Here is a 25,470-nt window from a genome sequence, read left to right on the forward strand (position 1 = left end):
CTGAATTTAACTGTGACTAATAATTGTGTTTTGTAGGTAACAGAGCGTGGGAAAAACCAGTGCGAATCCAGTATGTGGTTTTGGTGGTGCCTCCTGTGTCACTACTACTGCAATTACCATGCTTTACGGGTCTAACAGGACCTGTCCCATCAACCAACACATTTTTAAGTATGAGCTACACAATTATGTGGCACAATTCAGATACGACATTCCCGTTGTTTGTGGGTTTCAGTGAGCTCATGATGCGACTGAATTCCTCCCTAAAGCATTTTTATGTTTTGGAGCAAGACAACTCGAGAATGGATATTGAAATTGACAGCATAGGGAACAACTCACACTGGTGGGATACATCAGCACACCCTTAGGTTAGTATTATTTCACATGCTCTGGTAGTTATCCAACTTGTAATGATAGTGTATTTGATATATGTAACGTGTGTAGTAAGACTTTGATACATAAGCCAATTGGGTATTCATGCCCATGACTAACCAGCACTAACAAGTTAATTGAGCACACCGAAAGAGAAGATCTGAAGCAATGTAGAGGAGACCCCAGGCGGGGTAACATCAGGAAAGATAGAAGAAACAGAGGATATCCCAGGCGGGGCAGAATTGGAACACCGGAACAGTGAATTGAATTTGAGTAAGGGGTCAGAGGTTGCTCCTTCTCCTCAAAGGAATGGACTGCAAGGATGGGGGTAATCTTCATTTTCAAGACTCCCTACTAACTAACGCCCAAGTTGAGAGAGCAGTAAGAGCTAGCTAGATTAGTCAAGAGCCGATTGTGAGAAGTCAATAAGGATATTTCCTTCTCAAAGAAGGGAATTGTAAGAAATAGTTGTTAGATTCAAAGATGGGTTTTAATTCTTAGAACAGAGACTGACAACAAGCAAGCGGGAACAGAAAGCAGAAATGCCAGCAAGGTCGAATATCAAGCATCAAAAAGACAAATAGAAGTGATAAAGGAATCGTAAAATGCAAAACATCACAGGGTGGTGGAATAGACAAAAATAGAGCCAAAAAGTCATAAAATGTCCTTAAAGAAACATAACAAAACATTCCTCAGAAAGGTAAGAGGGAGGCTTCATCAGCCATGCAGAAAGGGACGGTGAGGGATGCCTTCCCACTTCACAATTGGACAATAGGATGGGGATCAAATGATTGACACCAGGTGATTACCAGCCCACCGAAATAACTATAAATATCGACGACCGAGAGAGAGAATCAGGCAGTCAGGGGCGAAGGCTTCTCCGAGGTGGCTACGGCCTAACACCTTGGTCAAGTTTAGCCTCTGAGGCGGCTGATGGCCTCACACCTCCAGCAGTTTGAGAGATGACCCAACGGAAGTGACCGCTGCAGCAGACTGCAGGAATCCACCCAATCCGAGACCACCCTACTGCCTCCACATCCGTCCGGTCGTGGCATTCCGATTTGGGAGTCGTAGATCACTCCTACCGTCACGGGTTGTATGTCTATTATACTCTGCTTAAACCATATGTAATATCTGATTATGCTTTAAAACTGTAGCTCTTTAATAAAAGTCTTACAACTTCTAAAGCCCTGTTGGGTAATCTGTGTGAGCCTGTGATCCTAATCTTACAGATCTGGCCCGGGTAAATTGGAATCAAAGATTGGCAGGCAAAACTGTAATCGAACAATGGGCTGCCTTTAAAGAGATGGTTCAGGTACAGTCAAGGTACATTCCCACAAGGGGGGAAAGGTAGGGCAACTAAAACCAGAGCTCCCTGGATGATGAAAGAGAGAGTATAATGAAGCAGAAAAAGAGTGTGTATGACAGTTGAGAATCAGGCTGAATATAGAAAATTCAGAGGGGAAGTGAAAAAGAAAATAAGAGGGGCAAAGAGAGTGTGAGAATAGATTGGCAGCCAACATAAAATTCAAAAGTCTTCTATAGGCATATTAAATAATAAACGGGAAGAGGAGGGATGGGGCCGATTAGGAACCAAAAAAGAGACCCTACGCATGGAGGCAGAGGGCATAGCTGAGGTACTAAATGAATACTTTGCATCTATCTTCACCAAGGAAGAAGATGCTGCCAAAATCATAGTGAAAGAGGAGGTAGTGGAGATACTGGGTGAGATAAAAATTGATAAAGAGGAGGTACTACAAAGGCTGTCTGAATGTAAAGTTGATAAGTCACCAGGACCAGATGAGATGCATCCTAGGATGCTGAAGGAAGTTAAGGAGGAAATCGCAGAGGTATTGGACATAATCTTTCAATCCTCCTTAGATTACGGGGGTGGTGCCAGAGGACTGGAGAATTGCAAATGTTACACCCTTGTTCAAAAAAGGGTGTAAGGATAAACCCAGCAACTACAGGCCAGTCAGTTCAACCTCGGTAGTGGGGAAGCTTTTGGAAACGATAATCAGGGACAAAGTTAACAGTCACTTGGACAAGTGTGGATTAATTAAGGAAAGCCAGCACGGATTTGTTAAAGGCAAATTGTGTTTAACTAACTTGATTGAGTTTTTTGATGAGGGCAATGCAGTTGACGTGGTGTATATGGACTTCCAAAAGGCGTTTGATAAAGTGCCACATAATAGGCTAGACAGCAAAGTTGAAGCCCATGGAATAAAAGGGACAGTGGCAGCATGGATACGAAATTGGCTAAGCAACAGGAAACAGAAAGTAGTGGTGAACAGTTGTTTTTCAGACTGGAGAAAGGTATACAGTGGTGTTCCCCAGGGATCGGTACTAGGACCACTGCTTTTCTTGATATATATTAATGACTTGGACTTGGGTGTACAGGGCACAATTTCAAAATCTGCAGATGACACAAAACTTGGAAGTATAGTGAACAGTGAAGAGGATAGCGATAGACTTCAAGAAGACACAGACAGGCTGGTGAAATGGACTGACATGTGGCAGATGAAATTTAATGCAGAAAAGTGCAAAGTGATACATTTTGGTCGGAAGAACGAAGAGACAATATAAACGAAAGGGCACAATTCTAAAGGGGATGAACGAACAGAGGGACCTGGGGGTATATGAGCACAAATCATTGAAAGTGGCAGGGCAGGTTGAGAAAGTGGTTAAAAAAGCATACGGGATACTGGTCTTCATAAATAGAGGCATAGGGTACAAAAGCAAGGAAGTTATGATGAACCTTTATAAAACACTGCTTTGGCCTCAACTGGAGTATTGTGTTCAATTCTGGGCACCGCACTTTAGGAAGGATGTGAAGGCCTTAGAGAGGGTGCAGGAAAGATTTACGAGAATGATTCCAGGGATGAGGGACTTCAGTTACGTGGACAGACTAGAGAAGCTGAGTTGTTCTCCTTCGAGCAAAGAAGGTTGAGGGGAGATTTGATAGAGGTATTCAAAATCATGAGGGGTCTAGACAGAGTAGATAGAGAGAAACTGTTCCCATTGGTGAAAGGGTCGTGAACCAGAGGACACAGATTCAAGGTGATTGGCCAAAGAACCAAAGGCAAAATGAGGAAAATCTTTTTTACGCAGCGAGTGGTTAGGATCTGGAATGCACTGCCTGAAAGGATGGTAGAGGCAGATTCAATCGTGGCTTTCAAAGGGGAATTGGATAAGTACCTGAAGGGAAAAAAATTGCAAGGCTACGGGGAAAGGGCGGGGGCGTGGGACTAGCTGAAGTGCTCTTGCAGAGAGCCAGCATGGGCTTGACAGGCCAAATGGCCTCCTCTGTGCTGTAACCATTCTTTGATTCTATAGGTATCTGGACACTTTCATTCATCTAACTATTAGGAATAATCCATCAGGTCAATTTACATGGGAATGAAACAAGGAAGATGAAAGACTTGCATTTATATAGAATCTTTCATGGCCTTGGGACGTGCCAAAGCGCTTCACAGTCGAAGTACTTTTGAAAGTACTCACTGTTGTAATGTAGGGAGACATGCAGAGAGTCAATTATAAGTAGGGTGAATCATTCAATAAAATTTCAGTTTGACTATCTTTAAATAAATTGCTGGCTATCTTGGAGCCCTTTTAAAGATATCACAATGGTACCTCACAAATTCCTCAAACACAGAAAACATTACAGGACATCACACACACGTGCGCGCACACACTATATATGTTTAAAAAAACTGCTCGTTATTGGCAACAGATAGAATTATCAGGTACATCAGAAATATTGACCTAGAAGTAGAAGAGGTTAGAATACCCTTAATCCAAATAACCCCACCTTCTACCATCACAACAAACCTTTCTAGTTTGCTGGAAGTTTTAACCAGGGTGACAGAAATGTACAATGATGTATTTTTTTGGAACGCTAGTGGAAATCATAATACTGTGTAAAACCGGCAGGAACCAACTCCTAAGGGCAAGGAACAAAACTGCTACCACATTGATTTGCAATCGCTGGTGGCGCCTGACTGAAGCTTAGGGCTTTCCAGCCGTTCACATTTCCATCCAGGACTGCCATCAAGGGAGCTGAAAGTATTTCACGTCCTATGGCAACATCTCTCGCAAGATGAGGACAAGTTTCACCAGAAAAACTGAATACACGTTATCAAAACTATTCTCGTAAAATGATTAAAAAAACTTTATTGCCAACCCAACTGCCAGTTCGATTGTTCTGTATATTTGGCAACTATTTATGAACATTCAAGTACGATTATTTACAGAAGTGTAAGTGCCTTTAATCTCCATTTTAAGTGATTATTGACAGCCTGGAGCAGTTAACACGCAAGTTTGTGAGATGTACTTTTGGCAATGATAAAAATCAGATGAAAAGAAAATTGTAACGTGTTTCAATAGATAAACCCACACAACTTCAGGGCAATGCAGTAGTTCAACCTTAATACACTATAGTTATAAAATTTCCAATCTGCAGATTCAGCATAGGACCTTCTTGGTCAACGTAAAGCAGCACCTGCTGGCACGATTGATCCGCACAATGTTAGCAGCAAGGTCACAGGAATTTTCTTTGTTTATTTCTTTTAAACAAATCTGTACATATGATGCCAGCTTGATGACCACACACTTAGTAATCCTCTTTTGGTGCTACTGTACCAATTTAATAAAATTCCCTGGGGGTAGGGGGAGGGAAAGGATCGATTTCCAATTTCAAACCAACTTTCTTTTTGGGAAACTACTCTCACGCATTTTCAGTTGTGCGGCTGAACAGGTTGGCGCCGTTAATGAACCGCTTTGGGATTTTCAGTATCAAAGGCGGCCTGTCTGAAGAGTTTTTGGGAAGGGCTGTTCTTGGCGAAGGACAGTGTTGCCCGTGGTCTTGCTCCTCCCCCTTGAAATTCCGATGACCGCCAGCGTCTTCTAGGCCAGGGCGAGTATGTTTGTTTGGATTTGGAGGACTACAATCAGAATCTGTGGAGAGCCCGCACACATCCAAGGATTCTGTGCTTGTGTGCCTGAAGAAAATATTAGCTGTTGCGTTGGGGAGATCCCGAGCGGCCTCAGTCTCAAGAACGCATTTCTCAACAAGTTCAAAACTGTTACTCTTAAGAGGGTTAGTGGTTGTGCATACAGAGCTGTTGTCACATTCCATGTTTGTAACAATCACGTCGTCGCTATCACTTTCAATGGTTATAACCAAGGGGGAATGACGGGCATTGTATGCCCTTTCGCTGCTTTTTTCCTTTTTCTGTTTCTTTTTGTGTTTCTTCTTTTTCTTATGGCGCCTGCTAGCTTCGGTTGCCTTTCCCTCGTACACTATTTCCACGCTTGAACTCCTTTTCTTCTCTTTGTGCTTTTTCGACTTTGGCTCGATGTTCAACGCACTCTCAACTAACGTAGAGCCACTTTTCGAGTTGCTGCTGCACTGGGAAAGAGGGCCGGGAGAACTGCCCTCCTTTCTGGGCAACACATGAATCTCTGAAGATAAATTAGTAATCTGCAAACTTGCATTTTTGCTCTCTTTGGCGGATGAACTTTCCAAATAGTGAGTTTTATATTTTCTTTTGCCCCCGGGCTTCTCTTGCCGCCCCTTATCAGTCCTACCAGAAGTAGTTCTAGACCTGGTACTGGATGGGCTTCTTGATTGATAACTTCTGAATTGGTAATAGACATCTTCCCTATGGCTACTTGGGCTTCTGAAGCTTGTACTATCGGAACTAGATCGAATTCTATAATCTGAACACGGCGATCCTCTCCTGTGGTGAGCTCTGGTTCCAGTTACAGAATCATGACCATCGTTCGTCCTACTGTGGTAACTGTATCTTTCCCACTGATATGAGAAGCCCCTGTTTCTTTCCTGGTATTCCCTCATATAGCTGTAAGTCCGCTCCCTACTTCTGGACCTCCTCCTGTCTCTCACGGAAGCATAGCCTCTGCTCCAAGATCGCGATCTAGCTCGGTGCCTGTAAACCACGCTGTCGCTGTTCTGCGACCTCGTCCGACTTCTCGTGGACGACGCTCTCTCTCGGTTCCTCGACCTCCTCCTGTCTCGGGTTTGATGGACACGGGTGTCCCGGCTGCCTGACCTGGCTCTCTCTCTTGATGAAGATCGGTCTCTGCCACTTCTGCGACTCCAGTCTTTGGCTCGATGTTCGCCTCTGCTGTAAGAGTAAGTCACCATGGTCCTGTCCCTGCTGCTTGACCGCTCATGCCTCCCGAGGTCACGCTTGTCTCTGCTTTGTGATGGGACTCTGGATCGATCCTTGGAATTGCCTTCTGCCCTGCTCGCCCTCCGTGCCCTGTGCCTGCCCGAGGAGGAGGTGCTGCCCCCAGAGCGGGAACTTTTCTTGTGGCCGTGGCGCTTCTGCCTTTTTGACCGAGTGCTCTTTTTCCGTTTCGCTTTTTTTCTTTTGCAGCGGTCCCTGGACAGGGACGACCTGGCGGAGGAGGAGCGGGCGGAGGAGGAACGGGCGGAGCAGGAGGACCAGCCGCTGGTGCTGGAGCCGTGGAAGCGGATGTGGACGGGCTGGCCTGCAGCCTCGGGGCCGGTGAGCTTGAAGGACAGCTCGGAGTCGGAGCTCAGCTCGATCAGCTCGGGCGTCCTTTCAGCCAGGGGCTTCACGTAACCGACGATGAGGCAGTCGTCGGCCGAGCGGACCAAGCCCTCTTCCCTGGTGCCGGGGTCGGTCTTTATGGGCGCGGCCAGCGAGGAAGAGGGGAAGGAAGCGGCGGCTTGTGGTGGCGGCGGCGGAGGCTCCTCGGGGGTCTGATCGGGTGAGGAGTCTCCCGGCTCCACGGCCTCCGAGTAGGAAGGGCCGGGCGTTTCGTCGTCCCAGGCCGCCTGGCTGAGGGGCGGCGGCTCCGAGGGGCGGGGGAAGGCTGCGCCCCGCCGCTGGGCGCTGCCGGCGTCGGGCGAGATGGCGATGACCGAGAGATCCGAATCGCTGTCCCCGCCGCGGGGCGGGGCGGGGGCCGGGCAGTCGTACTCGGCCCTCTGGTCGTAGGTCTCCATGTTGAAGGGCGCCCGGGCAAAGCTGGCGAACTCGTGCAGGAAGTGTTGGGTGCGGCTGAGCAGGAAGGGCCGCAGCTCCCGCTGGAATGCCGGGCCCTCCAGGTCGTGGCGCACCAGGTTGGACAGCACGACATGCTGCACGATGCCCAGCACCGAGCCGTGCGAGCCCAGCAGGACGCGCAGCTCCCGCCGCAGCCAGGGCACCAGGCGGTGCAGGCAGGCGGCGTTGCGGCGGAAGAAGCCGGCTGAGATGTCCCGGCTGCGCCCGCCATCCCGCACGCCCCGCACCCGCAACCCCGCCCGGTACAGCTCCCGTCGGAAGCTCAGCATCTCCTGCTCCCTCTCCTCCGACCGGGCCCTCCGCCCGCCGTCCAGCCGCCGCAGCATCAGCCGCCGAAAGCTGCGCCCTCGCCGGCCCTGGCCCTGCCCCAGGCCCTCCAACACCACCCCGCTCTCGGGCAGCGGCCCGGCCCCCAGGCGGCGATCCCGGGTCAGCGTGGTGCGGTAGCGGAACCGCGGGCTGCCCGCCGCCGAGCCGGAGCTGTTGTCCGCCGCTGCCTTCAGCACGTACTCCTGGAAGTCATTCTCGGCCCGCACGCTGTGGAAGATGGAGTGAAAAGGCTGCTTGCACAGGGGGCACTCGGCCTTGTTGCGAGCCCACTCCTGGATGCAGCGAAAGCAGAACTTGTGGAAGCAGCGGTCGATATAAGACATGTTGTCAAAGCGGTCCAGGCAGATGGGGCATTTGGCATCCGGCGATGCCTCGGCTCGCACTCCAGGGGCGATTTTGCTGCTTTCGGTTTCTGGCGAAAATTGCTTCTCCGCGTTTAACTCCTCTGTAGCAGACGCCATCATCTGAAAACCAAAAGTAAAAATCCCGATGAAGTACTTTTGAACCCATACAAAAAAAAAGGCTGAGAAAAGGGGTCATGTTTCCCACCCACCACCTGTAAAATCCACTGGTTATCCATGTGTAGTACAGACAGGCTGGAAGTCAGGTCCCAGGCTTCTGCCTGGGGTGACTTGCTTTCCAGTTTACCTTCCCTCTGGGGAGTACCTGAAACTGAAGCACCGTTGAGATAACAAGCTTACTTTGTCAGGAACTACAGGTGCAAACACAAGCACAACCACTTTGTACCACCTCATTTAAAAAAAAATAATTGAACAAGGATTTGGCTTAAAATATATGACCAGAGTACAACGTATTGTTGTATTTTACAGGTATGGTGTATTGCTGATCTATGGTGCCTCTGCTTCGTACAGCAATTGCATAGCACCAGCTGGTTAACACTTTGGTCGGTAGCAATTCTCAAATGTACCATTGTAGGACACCTGTGGGATAGTTAAGGAGTACATCCATGTTATAAAAAGAATCTAGGGAGAAGGTGCAAAAACGATTGACAAGGACGATGTCAGAACCGAGAGGTTTATACACTTCAGGAAAGATTGAACAAGCTGGGGCTCTTTTCTCCAGAAAAGAGAAGGCCGAGAGGTGACCTAATAAAGGTCTTTAAAATTATGAAAGGGTTTGATAGGGTAGACGATGTTTCCCCTTATGGGAGAGACCAAAAGTAGAGGTCATAAATCTAAGATAGTCACTGATAAATCCAATAAGGAATACAGGAGAAACTTCTTTACTCAGAGAATAGTGAGAACGTGGACCTTGCTACCACGGGGAGTGGTTGAGGTGAACAGCATAGATGCATTTTAGGGAAAGCTAGATAAGCACATGAGGGAGAAAGGAATAGAGGATATGCTGATTGGGTGAGATGAAGTAGGGTGGGAGGAGGCTCGTGTGGAGCATAAACACTGGCATAGACTAGTTGGGCCAAATTGCTTGTTTCTGTGCTGTAAATTCTATGCAAGATGAGAGGTGAAATAATATAGGGCTAGAAAGTTTGATCCAAAAACAAGATCACGAGAAATGGGAAAAGATAGGGTTTATTATAGAAGTTCGCTGTTACTTAATTGCCTATATTTCTATATTGTTTATCTGATTGCATTCTGTTGCTATGCTGTACATTCTATGTAACCCTTATGTTCTGCAGCTCTGCAGGCCAAACAATTACCCAGTCAAGCCTAAAGATTTTCCAGACAGTTCGTCTACCTGGCTTCCACCCCCCCCCCCCGTCCCAAATTCTCAACAACTGCATAACTTCGACAGCACCTCCCAAACCTGCGACCTCTACCACCGAGAAGGACAAGGGCAGCAGGTGCATGGGAACACCAGCATCTCCAAGTTCCCCTCCAAGTCACAAACCATCCTGACTTGGAAATATAATTGCCGTTCCTTCATCATCACTTGGTCAAATTCCTGGAACTCCCTCCCTAACAGCACTGTAGTACCTTCATAACATGGACTGCAGTGGTTCAAGAAGGTGGCTCACCACCACCTTCTCAAGGGCAATTAGGGATGGGCAATAAATGCTGGCCTTGCCAGCGACGCCCACATCCTGAGAATGAATTTTAAAAAGTACGTGCAGCGGTGCTTTGACATTTGGGTTGCCACTGAAATGACAGTGATTTCAATTTCATGCAGAAAGTAAAACTGCAGTGTGGACTTCAATCCATTCCAGCCCACTTGGAAAACACAACCAATATTATAAATGTAAAAATTTACACAAACCACTATTGACACCGAGGACCACAAATGAAAGCAGTAGCATTTGCACTTCCCCTCCAATACATTCAAATTTTCCAAAGCAATTGAATCCTCCCTGTTCTCGCATCCAAGTTCCCTCAAGCTTAATGAACCATGGAAGAGCTGTCCCATTATGGGTTGGTAGAGGTAACTGCAGCTATGTAGCACCACTCAAGTGAAGTTCAATATCCCAGGTAGCATGTGGAAATATAGTGACCCAGCCAATGTACATTATTTGGAGACTGAATGGATGGAGAAGGGACTGGCTGGGTTCTGGAGGTTGGCGGTGGGGGGCGGGTTGAGTGGAGAAGAAACCGGAGACGACAACACACATCCCACTTGACTTCTCAACCAGAAGGAAGTTTAGTCCAACCTGCACGCATAGCCGTTATTCTTCAGTCTGCCACGAAGCAAGCCAAAGAATGCGGATGAGGTGTCCCCCTTCTCTCTCCCTTGCCCTTTCCCATCAGCTTTCTGTACAACTACCAGAATAACCAGCGGTGAATGATAAAACTCCAGGATAAGTACTAGTGCTAAGGTCACTCCAATGGATTTAAAATCTGGATCTTCCAAGAGTCCAACTTTAATATTAGTATCTCCATGACTCCGATCAGTATATCCAACATTATAACCTTAACCTGCATTTATACAATGCCTTTAACGTAGGGAAACATTTTGAGGCGCTTTCTTTCCCACGGTTTGTTTTCTGTGTAGAAATCATAACTTGCTACTGCCTAGGACATCCTCCAACTTTTTAATGTTTTATAAGCTTCAATAGTTTATAAAACGTCTCAATAGAAAACTGTGTGTGTGTATATATATATGTAATAATAATATACACACACACACACTTAGATTCCTTTACCCACAGTGGTGAGAATGTGGAACTCACTACCACATGAAGTGGTTGAGGCGAATAGCATGGATGCATTTAAGGGGAAGCTAGATAAGTATACGATGGAGAAATGAATAGAAGGATATGCTGATGGGGGGGAGATGAAGAGGGGCGGGAGGAGGCTCGTGTGGAGCACAAACACCAGCATGGACCAGTTGGGCCAAATGGCCTGTTTCCGTGCTGTATATTCTATGTCATTCCTCTTATCCTCCCCGTGGGATCTTATAACCGACAGGGCAGACCGGCTGGCTGCCACGTTTTTAGTCTTTTCAAATCACTATTACTAGTGAGGCTCAATAATCACTGTGCTTACACTGCAGCATAGGAAAGGATAAGCTAGGATGGAAGTATTGTAGGATGGGCAAAGAACATTGATTGATTAACAGAAACAATGCAAAGAGAGGTGCAGTAATCTCAAAAAGATTTACTGAAACTGAAATCCAGAAACGTGGCTAAAAATCTTTCGAACATAAAGCACCCAATTGTGTGTCCAGTTTTCAATGCGTTAATATTACCATGCTGGGACTTTCCTATGGAACAACTGTTGACTGCATACAGACTCGTCTGAAATATAGACATGCTACACTATGGGTTTGTTCAGAAGGTTTGAACCTGTAATTTAGAGCAAAACAGTGCAGCAGCTGCCTGTGTAAGAACTCAACTACAGAAATATTACACCATGGACAAATTGAACCTTCTAACCCTAGCAGACCTTGTGATCAGAGTTTAATTTCAACCTAAGACGCCATCCCATTTGTTGACTAATGCACTGAGTCTATTTTCCCAGCTTCATGCATTTTGACTTCATGTAGTTTAAAAGAAGTTTAAAGTTTGTGGTTGGTAAAAGAATCTGAGAGGCCTTTGCCTGACATGGACTCATTTCTACTTGGCAAACCTTTCCTTTCTGGATACAGTGCCTGAAAACAAAAGTCAGGATGTTTGGCTCTCCTCTTTCTCAGAATTCTTATGTCATGAATGACGGCATAGACGCAATGCTTAACACAGGACAGTATTTTGCCCACAAACAACCTTAGATCGTCCTGCCCTAGCGTGGGAAAGAACTGGTCAACAAGACAAAATATCTAGCTGTGTTATTAGAACCCCATTGATGCAGAGTGTAGCAGAAAAGGGGGTGACACTCCTGATGTCATATTATTATTGATGTCAAAATACCTTAAAAGGGACATCATCCCTTGTGAATTATTTATTGTGACTGACCTGGCACCTGTGCTCACACCATCAGTATGTGGAAGATTGAAGGTGTTTCTGTTACAGACGTGTGGTAGTGCTGTCTGTTAATAACTTTTCACCTTCCGTAAGCTCCCAGGTCAGTTACAAAACTACTGTATGCAGAATACAATTCTCTCTACTCTGCTTAACAAGGTCCCACACATTACATCAGTGTGACATTGCTTTTTACCCGCACCAGCCACCTTGCAGCGCCTCTCAGTGAGATTGCCAATTTGGAGGATGTGGGTCTACTAGACATTTGGGGCAAGACCTGCCCAAACACATTTCACGCAAGACTTGAATAGGTAGGAGAGAGAGAGGATACTTTCATCTAATCAGTCTGGACTGCAGTCAAACCAAGATCTCAGAGCTGAAAGGACAGTTTGTTCACTCACTGCAACACCCAGGCAATTTTTAATACTTTACTGTGAGCATCGAGGCTCATTACATGTACCCTAAAAAGTGGTTTTCCAGCTGACACAGAAGAGCTGGTACAGTGTATGGACTTGCCACAATTTGGTCATAATGGTTTATTGAAGTCACCTGGTGAATGAGACTTTTCTTATTTTATAATCAATAAAAACTTGGCTTCCCTTCAAAAAAGTGTGTTAAGTAGAATACACCACCAAAATTCTATCTTTATTTTCTTGCAAGGCTTTCTGTCAGTTTAAGCACACAATTTCTGCCCAAATACAAGTTATCCAACCATCTTCACTCATAACATAAGAATTAGGAGGAGGAGGCCGCCATATGACCCCTTGAGCCTGCTCCGCCATTCAATAAGATCGTGGCCGATCTTCAATCTCAACTCCAGTTTCCTGCCCGATCCCCCTATTGTCCAAAAATCTATCGATCTCAGCCATGAATATACTCAATGACTCAGCATCCACAGCCCTCTGGGACAACCCTCAGTGAAGAAATTTCTCCTCATCTCAGGCCCCATCTGATCTCTCGGATGGACGTAAAAGATCCCATGGCACTATTTCGAAGAAGAGCAGGGGAGTTATCCCTGGTGTCCCGGCCAATATTTATCCCTCAACCAACATAACAAAAACAGATTATCTGGTCATGATCACATTGCCGTTTGTGGGACCTTGTGCGCAAATTGGCTGCCGCGTTTTCCACATTACAACAGTGACTCCACTTCAAAAAGTGCTTCATTGGCTGTAAAGCGCTTTGAGACGTCTGGTGGTCGTGAAAAGCACTGTATAAATGCAAGTCTTTCTATCTTTTTCTTTTCTAAATAGCCGACCCCTTATCCTGAGACTATGCCCCTAGTTCTCAACTCTCCAGCCAGGGGAAAAACAACCTCTTGGCATCTACCCTGTCAATCCCCTTCAGAATCTTCTATGTTTCAATGAGATCACCTCTCATTCTTCTAAAGTCCTGAGAGTATAGGCCCAATCTACTCAATCTCTTGTCATGGATATAAAACTCTAATTTACAGGGGAAACAAAAATTGTTTTAACATTAGAAATAAGATCTGGAAGAGAATGACACCAAAATGATCTGTGTGCAACACTCAAATAAGTTTACACTCTCTAGTCTCCTCTTAGGTTCATTGGAAGCAGATTCAGAAGAAGAGCTGCTGCTGTGTATATGTGCAAAGTAGGACACATCTTCACCAAATAGAAGAAGTGTTATTTAATTAAAAAACCCTCTGGCATATTCAGAGCAGCAGTCACCAAACACACCAACAGTGAGGCTTAATTTTAATTCTCAATGATCAGGTGTTGTTTACTAACATTTAAGGAACGAATGCATGAATTGCAACAGTTATACATTCCTTTTTGGCGCAAAAACACAAAAGGAAAAGCGGCCCAACCATGGCTAACAAAAGAAATTAAGGATAGTATTAGATCCAAAGAGGAGTCATATAAAGTTGCCAGAAAAAGTAACAAGCCTGAGGATTGGGAGCAGTTTAGAGTTCAGCAAAAAAGGACCAAGAGATTGATTAAGAGGGGAAAAATAGTGTGAGAGTAAACTTGCAAGGAACATAAAAGCAGATTGTAAAAGCTTCTACAAGTATGTAAAAAGAAAAAGATTAGTGAAGACAAATGTAGGTCCCTTACAGTCAGAAACGGGAGAATTTATAATGGGGAACAAAGAAATGGCAGAGCAATTAAACAAATACTTTGGTTCTGTCTTCATGGAAGAGGACACAAATAACTTCCCAGAAATGCTAGGGAACCAAGGGTCTAGTGAGAAGGAGGAAATAAAGGAAATTAGTATTAGTAACAAAATAGTGCTGGAGAAATTAATGGGACTGAAAACCGATAAATCCCCAGGGCCTGATAATCTGCATCCCAGAGTACTAAAAGAAGTAGCCATGGAAATAGTGGATGCATTGGTTGTCATCTTCCAAAATTCTATAGATTGTGGAACAGTTCCTGCAGATTGGAGGGTGGCAAATGTAACCCCACTATTTAAAAAAAGGAGGGAGAGAGAAAACAGGGAACTACAGACCAAGTTAGCCTGATATCAGTAGTAGGGAAAATGCTAGAGTCTATTATAAAGGATGTGATAACAGGACACTTAGAAAATATCAATGGGATTAGACAAAGTCAACATGGATTTATGAAAGGGAAGTCGTGGTTGACAAACCTACTGGAGTTTTTTTGAGGATGTAACTGGTAGGATAAGGGAGAACCGGTGGATGTGGTGTATTTGGATTTTCAGAAGGGCTTTGATAAAGTCCTACATAAGAGGTTAGTGTGCAAAATTAAAGCACATGGGATTGGGGGTAATATACTGGCATGGATTGAAAATTGGTTAACAGACAGGAAACAGAGGGTAGGAATAAATGGGTCTTTTTCAGGGTGGCAGGTGGTGACTATTGGGGTACCGCAGGGATCAGTGCTTGGGCCCCAGCTATCCACAACATATATCAATGATTTGGATGAGGGAACCAAATGTAATATTTCCAAGTTTGTTGATGACAGGAAACTAGGTGGGATTGAGAGTTGTGAGGAGGATGCAAAGAGGCTTCAAGGCGATTTAGACAAGTTGAGTGAGTGGGCAAATACATGGCAGATGCAGTATAACGTGGATACATGTGAGATTATCCACTTCGCTAGGAAAAACAAAAGCAGAGTATTATTTAAATGGTGATAGATTGGGAAATGCTGATGTACAAAGGGACCTGGGTGTCCTTGTACACCAGTCACTGAAAGCAAACATGCAGGTGCAGCAAGCAGTTAGGAAGGCAAACGGTATGTTGGCCTTCATTGCAAGGGGATTTCAGTACAGGAGCAAGGATGTCTTACTACAGTTATACAGGGCCTTGGTAAGACCACACCTGGAGTACTGTGTGCAGTTTTGGTCTCCTTACCCAAGAAAGGATATACTTGCTATAGAGGGAGTGCAGCGAAGGTTCACCAGACTGATTCCTGGGATGGCAGCACTGTCGTATGAGGAGAGACTAGGTCGACTAGGCCTGTATTCACTAGAGTTTAGAAGAATGAGAGGGGATATCTCATTGAAACATATAAAATTCTAACAGGGCTAGACAGACTGGATGCAGGGAGGATGTTTCCCCTGGCTGGGGGGTCTAGAACAAGGGGTCACAGTCTCAGGATATGGGATAGGACATTTAGGACTGAGATGAGAAATTTCTTCACTCAGAGGGTGGTGAACCTGTGGAATTCTCTACCACAGAAGGCTGTGGAGGCCAAGTCAGTAAATATATTTAAGAAGGAGATAGATAGATTTCTAGACACAAAAGGCATCAAGGGGTATGGGGAGAGAGCGGGAATATGGTATTGAGATAGAGGATCAGCCATGATCATATTGAATGGCCTACTCCTGCTCCTATTTTTCTGTTTCTACTACAATACAGATGAACATTAAATATAAATGTCACACATTTTCCATCTTTTTTTTGTCCCTCAGTTGACTAGATAAAAAAGAGCAAATTTGTTTAAAAAAAGTTTTGAATTTGGCAACATTCTCCAGTGAACCCAACAAGAATTATAAAAGTGTTCAAGAATCTAATAAGATTAGCCAGCGAACATTTAGTCACACTTTCACTTATCCCTTTTGATAGGAAAGTTAAGAGGGAATACAACTTGACCTTAATAAAAAAAATCACTTTTATTAGCACGTGTACAGTAACAAGATAGGGATTATTCATTCTTCAGAAGCTTTATGTTCAATTGCACTAGCACGTTGAATATTTAAATGACAGCATAAAGTACCCTCCTTCAAAAGGGCATAACCTTAAAATTAGAGCTAGGCCGTTCATGGGTGATGTCAGGAAGCACTTATTAACACAAAGGATAGTAGAAATCTGGAAAACTCTCCCTCAAAAAGTTGTTGAGGCTGGGGGTCAATTGAAAAAATTAAAACCAACATCACAAACAGATTATCTGGTAATGATCACATTGCTGTTTGCGGGAGCTTGCTGTGTGCAAATTGGCTGCCGCGTTTCCTACACTACAACAGTGACAACACTTCAAAAATACTTCATTGGCTGTAAAGTGCTTTGGGACGTCCTGAGGTTGTGAAAGGCGCTATAGAAATGCAAGTCTTTTTTTAAAACATCAATTTTTGATATGCTTAGGACGAGAGGCATCACAGAATCACAGAAACCCCACAGTGCAGACAGGGGCCACCTCGGCCCATCGAGCCTGCACCGACACATATCCCACCCGATCCCCGCAACCCCTACACCAACACATATCCCACCCTATCCCTGTAACCCCACGCATTTAATCCCCCTAACACTAAGGGTCAATTTATCATAGCCAATCAACCTAACCCGCACATCTTTGGACTATGGGAGGAAACCGGAGCACCCGGAGAAAACCCACGCAAACACGGGGAGAATGTGCAAACTCCACAGACAGTCGCCCGAGGCCGGATTCGAACCCGGGTCTCTGGCGCTGTGAGGCAACAGTGCTAACCACTATGCTAACAACTAACTTATCTATGGATTAGAAATACCTGCACAAATCTTAATATATTAAATTACCTATGCGTATCACACATTCCTTATCTAGGTATCTCGATTCTATGTCAGTCACACCTGTGGCTGCACAATTCTTCCACTAGTTGGAGCTTCATAAACCGCTGATTCCCACACCTGTAGCCACAGTATCACATTTTAGTCGGAAGCAAATTCACTCTGTCCTAACTTTCTGTGGGTAAATGCAGAGATCCACTAGTAGATTTAAATTGCAGTGAATTAAACTCACATTCGGAGCAATGTGATGCATTTAAGGGGGAAGAAAGGAATCGAAAGTTATGCTGGGGTGGGAGGAGGCTCATGTGGAGCATAAACACCGGCATGGACCAGTTGGGCCGAATGGCCTGTTTCTGTGCTGTACATTCTAAGTAATTCAATACAATCCAACATTTTCATAAAACCTTGGTCTAATTCACAAATTCTACATTCTGAATTGTTCCTGGTGTAAGTGAAGGGAGTTACAGATGTATCGACTAGATAACCATATTCAGTTTGCTTCATAGATTCCCATAGAGGTAAAGGTCAGAGGAAGCAACTTATAGTGAAGCATTCTGCAGTTTCTAAGTAACAACAACTTGCATTTATATAGCGCCTTTAACGTAGTAAAATGTCCCAAGGTGCTTCACAGCAGCGTAATCTGGCAAAATTTGACATGAGCCACATGAGGTGATATTAGGACAAGTGACCAAAAGCTTGGTCAAAGTTTTAAGGAGTGTTGTAAAAGAGAAAGAGGCAGAGAAGTTTAGGAAGGGAATTACAGAACTTAGGGCCCAGGCAGCTGAAGGCACGGCCGCCAATGGTGGGGCGAAGAAAATCGGGGATGCGCAAGTGGCCAGAATAGGAGGAACGCAGAGATCTCGGAGAGTCGTAGGGCAGGAGGAGGTTAGAGAGATAGGGAGGGGGTGAGGACACGGAGGGATTAGAACACAAGGATGAGAATTTTAAATTTGAGTAAATAAAATGGGTATGTCCCATGTATCCAAACAACATTACAGCTCCAGGTGACTTCATTATAAAGTCTAATTTAGGACTAATTGTAAACAAGACTTGGATTAATTCAAAAGAGAAATCAAGATTTCTGTTAGAGCAGACAATGGAGAGGAATCTATGGAATAGATGCACAGTATCCATATTCTGAGGGAATCCAAAGGTAATAGTGAAGGATTGCTGTCTGTAGCCCCAAGCCACTAGAAAGTATGCGCGCAAAATCTTGAAAAACAAGCAAATTTCACTGACTGATCCAACATTATTGGACACATACAAATACACAAAGATCACATTATATATTGTTTAAAAGTATTCCAAACAGCATTTCCCTTCAAAAGAACCCTTCTGTTAGCTTAGAAAGCACATCGGAATTATCAATCATACTGTATCCAAGATCTTCAGGCCTCAGCTGGATTACAAGGACTTGGTGTTTACCAAGAAGCTAAAGGCGAACACTTTAGATTTCTGACGATCCGAACACTGGCTTCAGACAGGCGAACCATTAAAAAAAACATTCTATTTGGAAATTTAGCCCACTGGACCATCCAAAGCCAAACTTTCTTACACTTGTGGATGAGGCATTAAACCGAGGCCCTGTCTGCCCTCTCGGGTGGACGTAAAAGTTCCCATGGCTACTATTTCGAAGAGGAGACAGGGAGTTCTCCCCGGTGTCCTGGGCCAATATTTATCCCTCAACCAACATGACTAAAAAACAGATTATCTGGTCATCATCACATTGCTGTTTGTGGGATCTTGTGCACAAGTTGACTGCCACATTCCTGCATTACAACAGTGACTACACTTCCAAAGTACTTCATCGGCTGTGAAGTGCTTTGGGACGCCCCGAGGTCATGCAAGGCACTGTATAAATGCAAGTCTTTCTTTCTTTAGCCACTTATTTAAAAAAAATCCCCAATCTCTTTTTAACACAATGGGCAAATCTGTGATTTAACAGCAATAAAGGACTTTGCTGCGTACTGCCACGTAGAATTATCATACTGTATCCAAAACCTTCAGGCCCTTAGCTGGTACAGGCAGTGACATTAAGAGCTCAGAAGAACAGCTGCCAAAATAGAACTTCAAATACAATTCCTTCTATTCGGAGACTTCCCCATGAAGCTATGTGAAGTGGAGGTGTCTGGGGTAGATACTGTCCTACTGTTGAGCAGTATTTCTCTTCTGGTAATACAGGAAACTTTGTGCTATCCGGCACCGACGGGACCGAGCTGTTGCCGTCCCATCAAAACTGCCGGACAAACCAGCGCTAATGTTGAAACATACGGAGATTTTGAGCTCTGTATCTGGCAACAAACCCTGTTGTTTAGCAACAGCTTCTAAACAGTCGGCCGTACCTTGCAAGCATCTCTGTAGCTTAGCAACAGCTTCAGCGAGACCTTGCGGAGCCCGACTGGTGAAAAAAAAGCAACGAAAAGAAAAAAAACCTAACGAAACGGCTCCTGATTTTTGCCGGTGGCTCGAGCATTCCGGACAGTTAACCTCCGGATAAACCAAAGTTTCCTGTAGTTGGGGGCCAGTTTTGGAATGCCTCTCCATTCCTGATGGAAGCTGCTGCAATTGTTCAGCTCACCAACTGTATATTCATTATTAAACCTGTTAACATCTCACCTGCAAGTGTCAGTAACTTTTGTGCCACTTCCTTTGCCTAAAGGCATTAACTGTGAATCAACAGCAGTAAAGGACTTTCTTTGATGTTTTATTTTAGCTTGTCTCCCTGAGCTCTAATGTCACGACCTATACCCACCATCTTTTAATCAGCCTACAGCCAAATTGGTGAACATTATTAAAGCAAAACAATAATGTTAATTTAAAATTAAATAAATAATTATTTATATAGCACCTTGTGTTATTAAAATGTCTCAAAGCCCTTTATACAATTAATTTCTTTTGGAGTACACGGACTTACGTAGGCAAACAACAACAGCAACTTGCATTTATAAAGCGCCCTTAACATATAGTAAAATTTGACATCGAGCTACATCAGGTAGGTTTTAAGGAGCATCTTAAAGGAGGAGAGGCGGAGAGGTTTAGGGAGGGAATTCCAGAGCTTAAGACCCAGGCAGCTGAAGGCACGGCCGCCAATGGTGGAGCGATGAAAATCGGGGATGCACAAGAGGCCAGATCTGGAGGAGCAGAGATCTCGGAGGGTGGTAGGGCTGGAGGAGGTTACAGAGATAGGGAGGGGTGAGGCCATGGAGGGATTTGAAAACAAGGAAGAGAATTTTTTAATTGAGGCGCCGCCTAACCGGGAGCCAATGTAGGTCAGCGAGCACAGGGGTGATGGATGAATGGGACTTGGCGCGAGTTAAGACATAGGCAGCAGAGTGCACTCCAAAAGCAATTAATTGTAAAAAGGGCTATGAGACATTTTAATGACATAATAAGGCGCTCTATAAATACAACTATTTATTTTAACTTTAAGTCAACATTATTGTTTCGCTTTAATAATGTTCAATTTGGCTGTAGGCTAATTAAAAAGGAGTGGTATAGATAGTGGCATTAGAGCTTAGGGAGACAAATAAGAAAGCTATTCTGTTTTTGTGTGGTATTTGATACAGGAAAAGTGTTGGCCATGACACCAAGCTCTTCAGGACACTGATCCAGCATATTGAACACTTAGTTACTCAGTCACATTAATTGTAGATCTTAGATTGCTGGCAGAGCCTGGGAAACCCATTTCTTCCTGGGGCTATATTTTAACACCAGTGTGCTAACTGAAAACAAACAATACAATTACAGTAATAAAGCTACTCAAGCACCAAGAGTAGCTTAATTATTACATTAACACAAAGCAAAGTTTTTCATAAGAGATGTAAACACTTTTCCTTTGTCTCCATGTTGTTTCTTCACTGTTTTTGTCTTTTATATTTTAACTTCAATTTTATTCTATTTCACCCATTCAAATCCTTTTATTCCTATTAAAGTGTTATTTGTCTCTCTTCTATTAAAGTGTTTTGTGTGTCAGCTGTGGCTCAGTGGGCAGCGCTCTCGTCTGAGTCAGAAGTTTGTGGGTTCAAGTCCCACTCCAGAGACTTGAGCATAAAAATCTGGGCTGACACGCTCAGTATTGAGAGAGTGCTGCACTGTCAGAGGTGCCGTCTTTTGGATGAGACGTTAAACCGAGGCCCTGTCTGCCCTCTTAGGTGGACGGAAAAGATCCCATGGCACTATTTTGAAGAGGAGCAGGGGAGTTCTCCCCGGTGTCCTGGCCAATATTTATCCCTCAATCAACATCACTAAAACAGATGATCTGGTCATTCTCACGTTACTGTGTGCGGGAGCTTGCTGTGCGCAAATTGGCTGCCGTGTTTCCTGCATTACACCAGTGACTACACTTCCAAAAGTACTTCATTGGCTGTGAAGCGCTTTGGGGTGTCTGGTGGTTGTGAAAGGTGCTATAGAAATGCAAGTTGTTTCTGGTTCTTTTGCCTGCTGTGCATTTGGAGGATAGGCTCAAAAAACATTTGTTATTGGTTGAAAACAGCTTAAAAAAAATCTGCAAACTTATCATTTTCTTGCAGAAAAAGGGTAAGTATTTTAAACAAAAATTGCTCACCTAAATTTTCCACTCCTGTAAGTTAAGAATCATCTTATCGTTGACTACATAAAAATAGCCCAATAAAGCTGCTATTGGTTGCAGACTGAACTTTGAAAAAACCAAGAGTTCAAATGGGCTCTTGTAATTGATTTGGGTATGTAGGACAACTCAAGATAGCTTTTCCCTATTCACCCGATCAAAGCTCCTTAATAATGTTAAAAACCTCTATTAAATTTCCTCCGCGTTCTTTTCTTCAGTGGAAATAGTTCCAGTATCTCAAGTCACTCACTTATAGATTCCCATCCCCGTCATCGTCCTAGTGCAGTGTTGACCAATACGTTAGCCACTAGCCACCAATGTTCCCCCTAAGGTGCGCAGAAATCCGGAGGAGCCGCGCAGGCCGCTCACCAGCAACTGTCGCGGGATGATACCGTGCAGCAAATTTAAAGGGACCGTGCACTTAGACCGCAACCAAGAGGGAACATTGCTAGCCACATGTGGCGAATTGGGAATCCAGATGTTGCTAATTGCATTTCTGATTAATAAAGAATGAGTAATCAACACCATCGTTGGGCATGTGATCTCAATACTTAAATTGACACGGCATATGCATGTGTATTTTAACATTTTTGAGCATTTGTTGGTAAAATGGTAACACATAAAGCAGAGTGTGCAAGTGTTTTTTGGTCGTCGCGAGTGCTTTACTTCCTTGGTTACTGAATGCTGGTAGATGTTTGTTAAGTAAATACACCCGTGAAGTACATTTATCTGTATTGTGTGAGTGTATGTAATGTGTTTTCTACTAAAATTAGTGCATGTGGCTAAAATTATGTCACGAGAATGATTCCAGGGATGAGGGACTTCAGTTATGTTGATAGGCTGGAGGAGCTAGGGTTGTTCTCCTTGGAGCAGAGAAGATTGGAGGAGATTAGATAGAGGTGTTCAAAATCATGAGGGGCCTGGACAGTGTAGATAGAGGGAAACTGTTCCCATTGGCAGAAGGGTTGAGAACCAGAGGACACAGATTTAAGGTGATTGGCAAAAGAACCAAAGGCAACGCAAGAAAAAACATTTTTACGCAGCAAGTGGTTAAGATCTGGAATGCACTGCCTGAAAGTGTGGTGGAGGCAGATTCAATCACAGCTTTCAAAAGGGAGTTGGATAAGTATCTGAAGGAAAGAAATTTGCAGGGTTACGGGGAAAGGGTGGGGGAGTGGGACTAGCTGAAGTGCTCTTGCAGAGAGCCGGCACAGGCTCGACGGGCTGAATGGCCTTCTTCCGTGCTGTAACCATTCTATGATTCACCACAGCCATACCTGTGGCTAGTCAGTGATTTTTATTGGACAACACGGCCCTAGTGAATTTTTGCTACGCGCTATGGCTTTAATGTCCTTTCTATAATGGGGAAGAGCATAACTGCACATAGTACTCTAATTGTGGCCGAACCATTGCCGTATACAACTTTATCATCAGTCTTGTACTCTATGGCTCTATTTATAAAACCCAAAATGCTGTTAACTGTTTCCATGGCTTTATTTACCAGCACTCAAGCTTTCAGGGAATTACATATATTTGAAGCCCTGGGTCTTGTTCTTCCACACCTTGTATTTGTGTCATCAGCAAATTTCTATATCATGTTCAAATCATCTATATTTAATCAAGAACAAAATGGGACACGGTACTGACATAGGATACACTACCTCCCCCAATCCTTTTAGTGACTCATATTAGCCAAACTCTTTGATGCTTCTCACCAACCACCTTTCTATCCCTGCTACTACACCTCCTCATACAATATATGCAGAACAGGCGTGCGGTATACATGCGCTGAATCATAGAATTATACAGCACAGAAGGCCATTCAGCCTATTCTGGCTCTTTGAAAGAGCTCTCCAATTAGCCCCACTCCCCTGTTCTTTCCCCATAGCCCTGCATTTTTTGCCCTTCAAGTATTTATCCAATTCCCTTTTGAAAGTTACTATTGAATCTGCTTCCGCTGCCCTTTTAGGCAGTGCATTCTGGATCACAATAACTCGTTACATTAAAAAAGTTCTCATCTCCCCTCTGGTTCTTTTGTCAATTATCTTAAATCTGTGTCCTCTGGTTACCGACCCTCCTGCCAGTGGAAAGAGTTTCTCCCTGTTTATCAAAACCCTTCATAATTTTTAACATATTAATTCTCCCCTTAACCTTCTCTGCTCTAAGAACAATCCCAGCTTCTCTAGTCTCGCCACATAACTGAAGTCCCTCATCCCTGGTACCATTCTAGTAAATCTCCTCTCCAAGGCCTTGACATCCTCCCTAAAGTTTGGTGCCCAGGATTGGTCACAATCAGCCGAACCAGTAATTTATAAAGGTTTAGTATAACTTACTTGCTTTTGTACTCTATGCCTCTGCTTATAATGCCAAGGATCCCGTATGTTTTTTTAAAAAAAACCTATCAACCAACGTTCCCTATAAGATGCGTGGCCACCTGCCGGTCCCACGCAGCCCAGGACCGGCTTTTTCAAAGCCAAGTTTTGCGCATGCGCAAAGCTGTGAATGGGCCGCAAAAAAAAATTAGGGGGAACATTGATATAACCTTGTCCTGCCACCTTCAAATGTACACACATCGATCAGCTGATTTATCTGTACAATAATCATCGTGTTCAGATGCCCGCTGATAACATAGGAACAAGAATAGGCCATTCAGCCCCTCGAGCCTTTACTGCCATTCAATGGGATCATGGCTAATCCGTATCTTAACTTTGTCCACCCGCCTTGGCTCCATATCCTTTCATACCCTTGTCTAGCAAAAATCTATTGATCTCAGATTAAAGTGATTAATTGAGCTAGCATCTACTGCTTTTTTTGGGGAAGAGAGTGCCACACTTCTACCACCCATTGTGTGAAGAACTTCTCTCCTGAATGGCCTGGCTCTGATTTTAAGGTCCCCCACCAGCGTGAAAAAACGAAACCAACAGAATGCCACTCATAAGAACATAAGAGCAGGAGTTGGCCATTTGAGCCTGCTCCGCCATTCAGTAAGATCATGGCTGATGATCTACCTCAACTCCACTTTCCCACCCGATCTCCATATCCCTTGATTCCCTTTGGATCCAAAAATCTATCGATTTCAGCCTTGGTTACACCTTCTTCTGGAAAGGCAAGCCTTGAACATACTCAAAGATTGAGCACCCACAGCCCTCTGGGATAGAGAATTCCAAAGATTCACAACCCTCTGAGTGAAGACATTTCTTCTCATATCAGTCCCAATACCCCTTATCCTGAGACTGTGACTCCTAGTTCTAGACTCTCCAGCCAGGGGAAACAGCCTCTCAGCATTTACCCTGTCAAGCCCTACAAGAATTCTTCCAAACTCCAGATAATAGAAGCCCATTTTACTCAGCCCTCTCATCCCAGGAACCAGTCTGGTGAACCTTTTGCATCCCCCTCTAAGGCAAGTATATCCTTCCTCAGATAAGGAGACCAAATCTGTACGCAGTGGTTCATTTTGAGTTTAAAAGTGTGGCCTCTATTCGCTGCCTTGTCACCTCGCAGCTCCACAAGTTGATCCAGCCGACAATCCGCGTCATTCTCACTGCCTGTACTGCCGTCACTCCTGAGCGCCGGCGCTGCTGACAGGCCTAACTGCCAGCCCGGGGCCTGTAGTTGGCCTCGGTCTCCACACAATCCCCCTCCCTCATCCCCGGTCTCTTACCTGCAGTAATCGTGCACTCCCCCGATCTTCTTCACACTTGACTTAAATTAGACGTTTATTTTAACTGATTTTTTTTTAAATGTTAAAGCATCCCGTTCCCCCCCTTGAACATTTGCTGTTATATTTCCA

General features: G+C 44.5%; 2 protein-coding genes across 2 annotated transcripts in view; both read right to left on the minus strand.

Moving 5' to 3' along the window:
• Positions 1–25,431, minus strand: part of rigi (RNA sensor RIG-I) — a 148,745-nt gene extending 123,314 nt beyond the window's left edge. Inside the window, exon 1 of the mRNA XM_085992729.1 lies at positions 25,342–25,431. The gene's annotated coding sequence lies outside the window, so the exon portion shown is untranslated. The remainder of the gene's footprint in view (positions 1–25,341) is intronic.
• toporsa (topoisomerase I binding, arginine/serine-rich a) lies at positions 3,949–25,470 on the minus strand. Its single transcript, XM_085992715.1, has 2 exons — positions 25,342–25,470; positions 3,949–8,221 (listed from the first exon to the last, which is right to left on the minus strand). The coding sequence occupies exon 2, from the start codon at positions 8,219–8,221 to the stop codon at positions 5,096–5,098; it is 3,126 nt and encodes a 1,041-aa protein (XP_085848841.1). The 5' UTR covers positions 25,342–25,470; the 3' UTR covers positions 3,949–5,095.

The sequence above is a fragment of the Somniosus microcephalus genome, chromosome 1 (genome assembly GCF_052327205.1).
Source record: "Somniosus microcephalus isolate GS21.2 chromosome 1, FLI_Smic_1.0, whole genome shotgun sequence".
Lineage (NCBI taxonomy): Eukaryota > Metazoa > Chordata > Chondrichthyes > Squaliformes > Somniosidae > Somniosus > Somniosus microcephalus.

Bases quoted from the DNA above. Each gene is read 5' to 3' on its own strand.
- toporsa (XM_085992715.1), bottom strand. From the start codon at position 8,221: ATGATGGCGTCTGCTACAGAGGAGTTAAACGCGGAGAAGCAATTTTCG.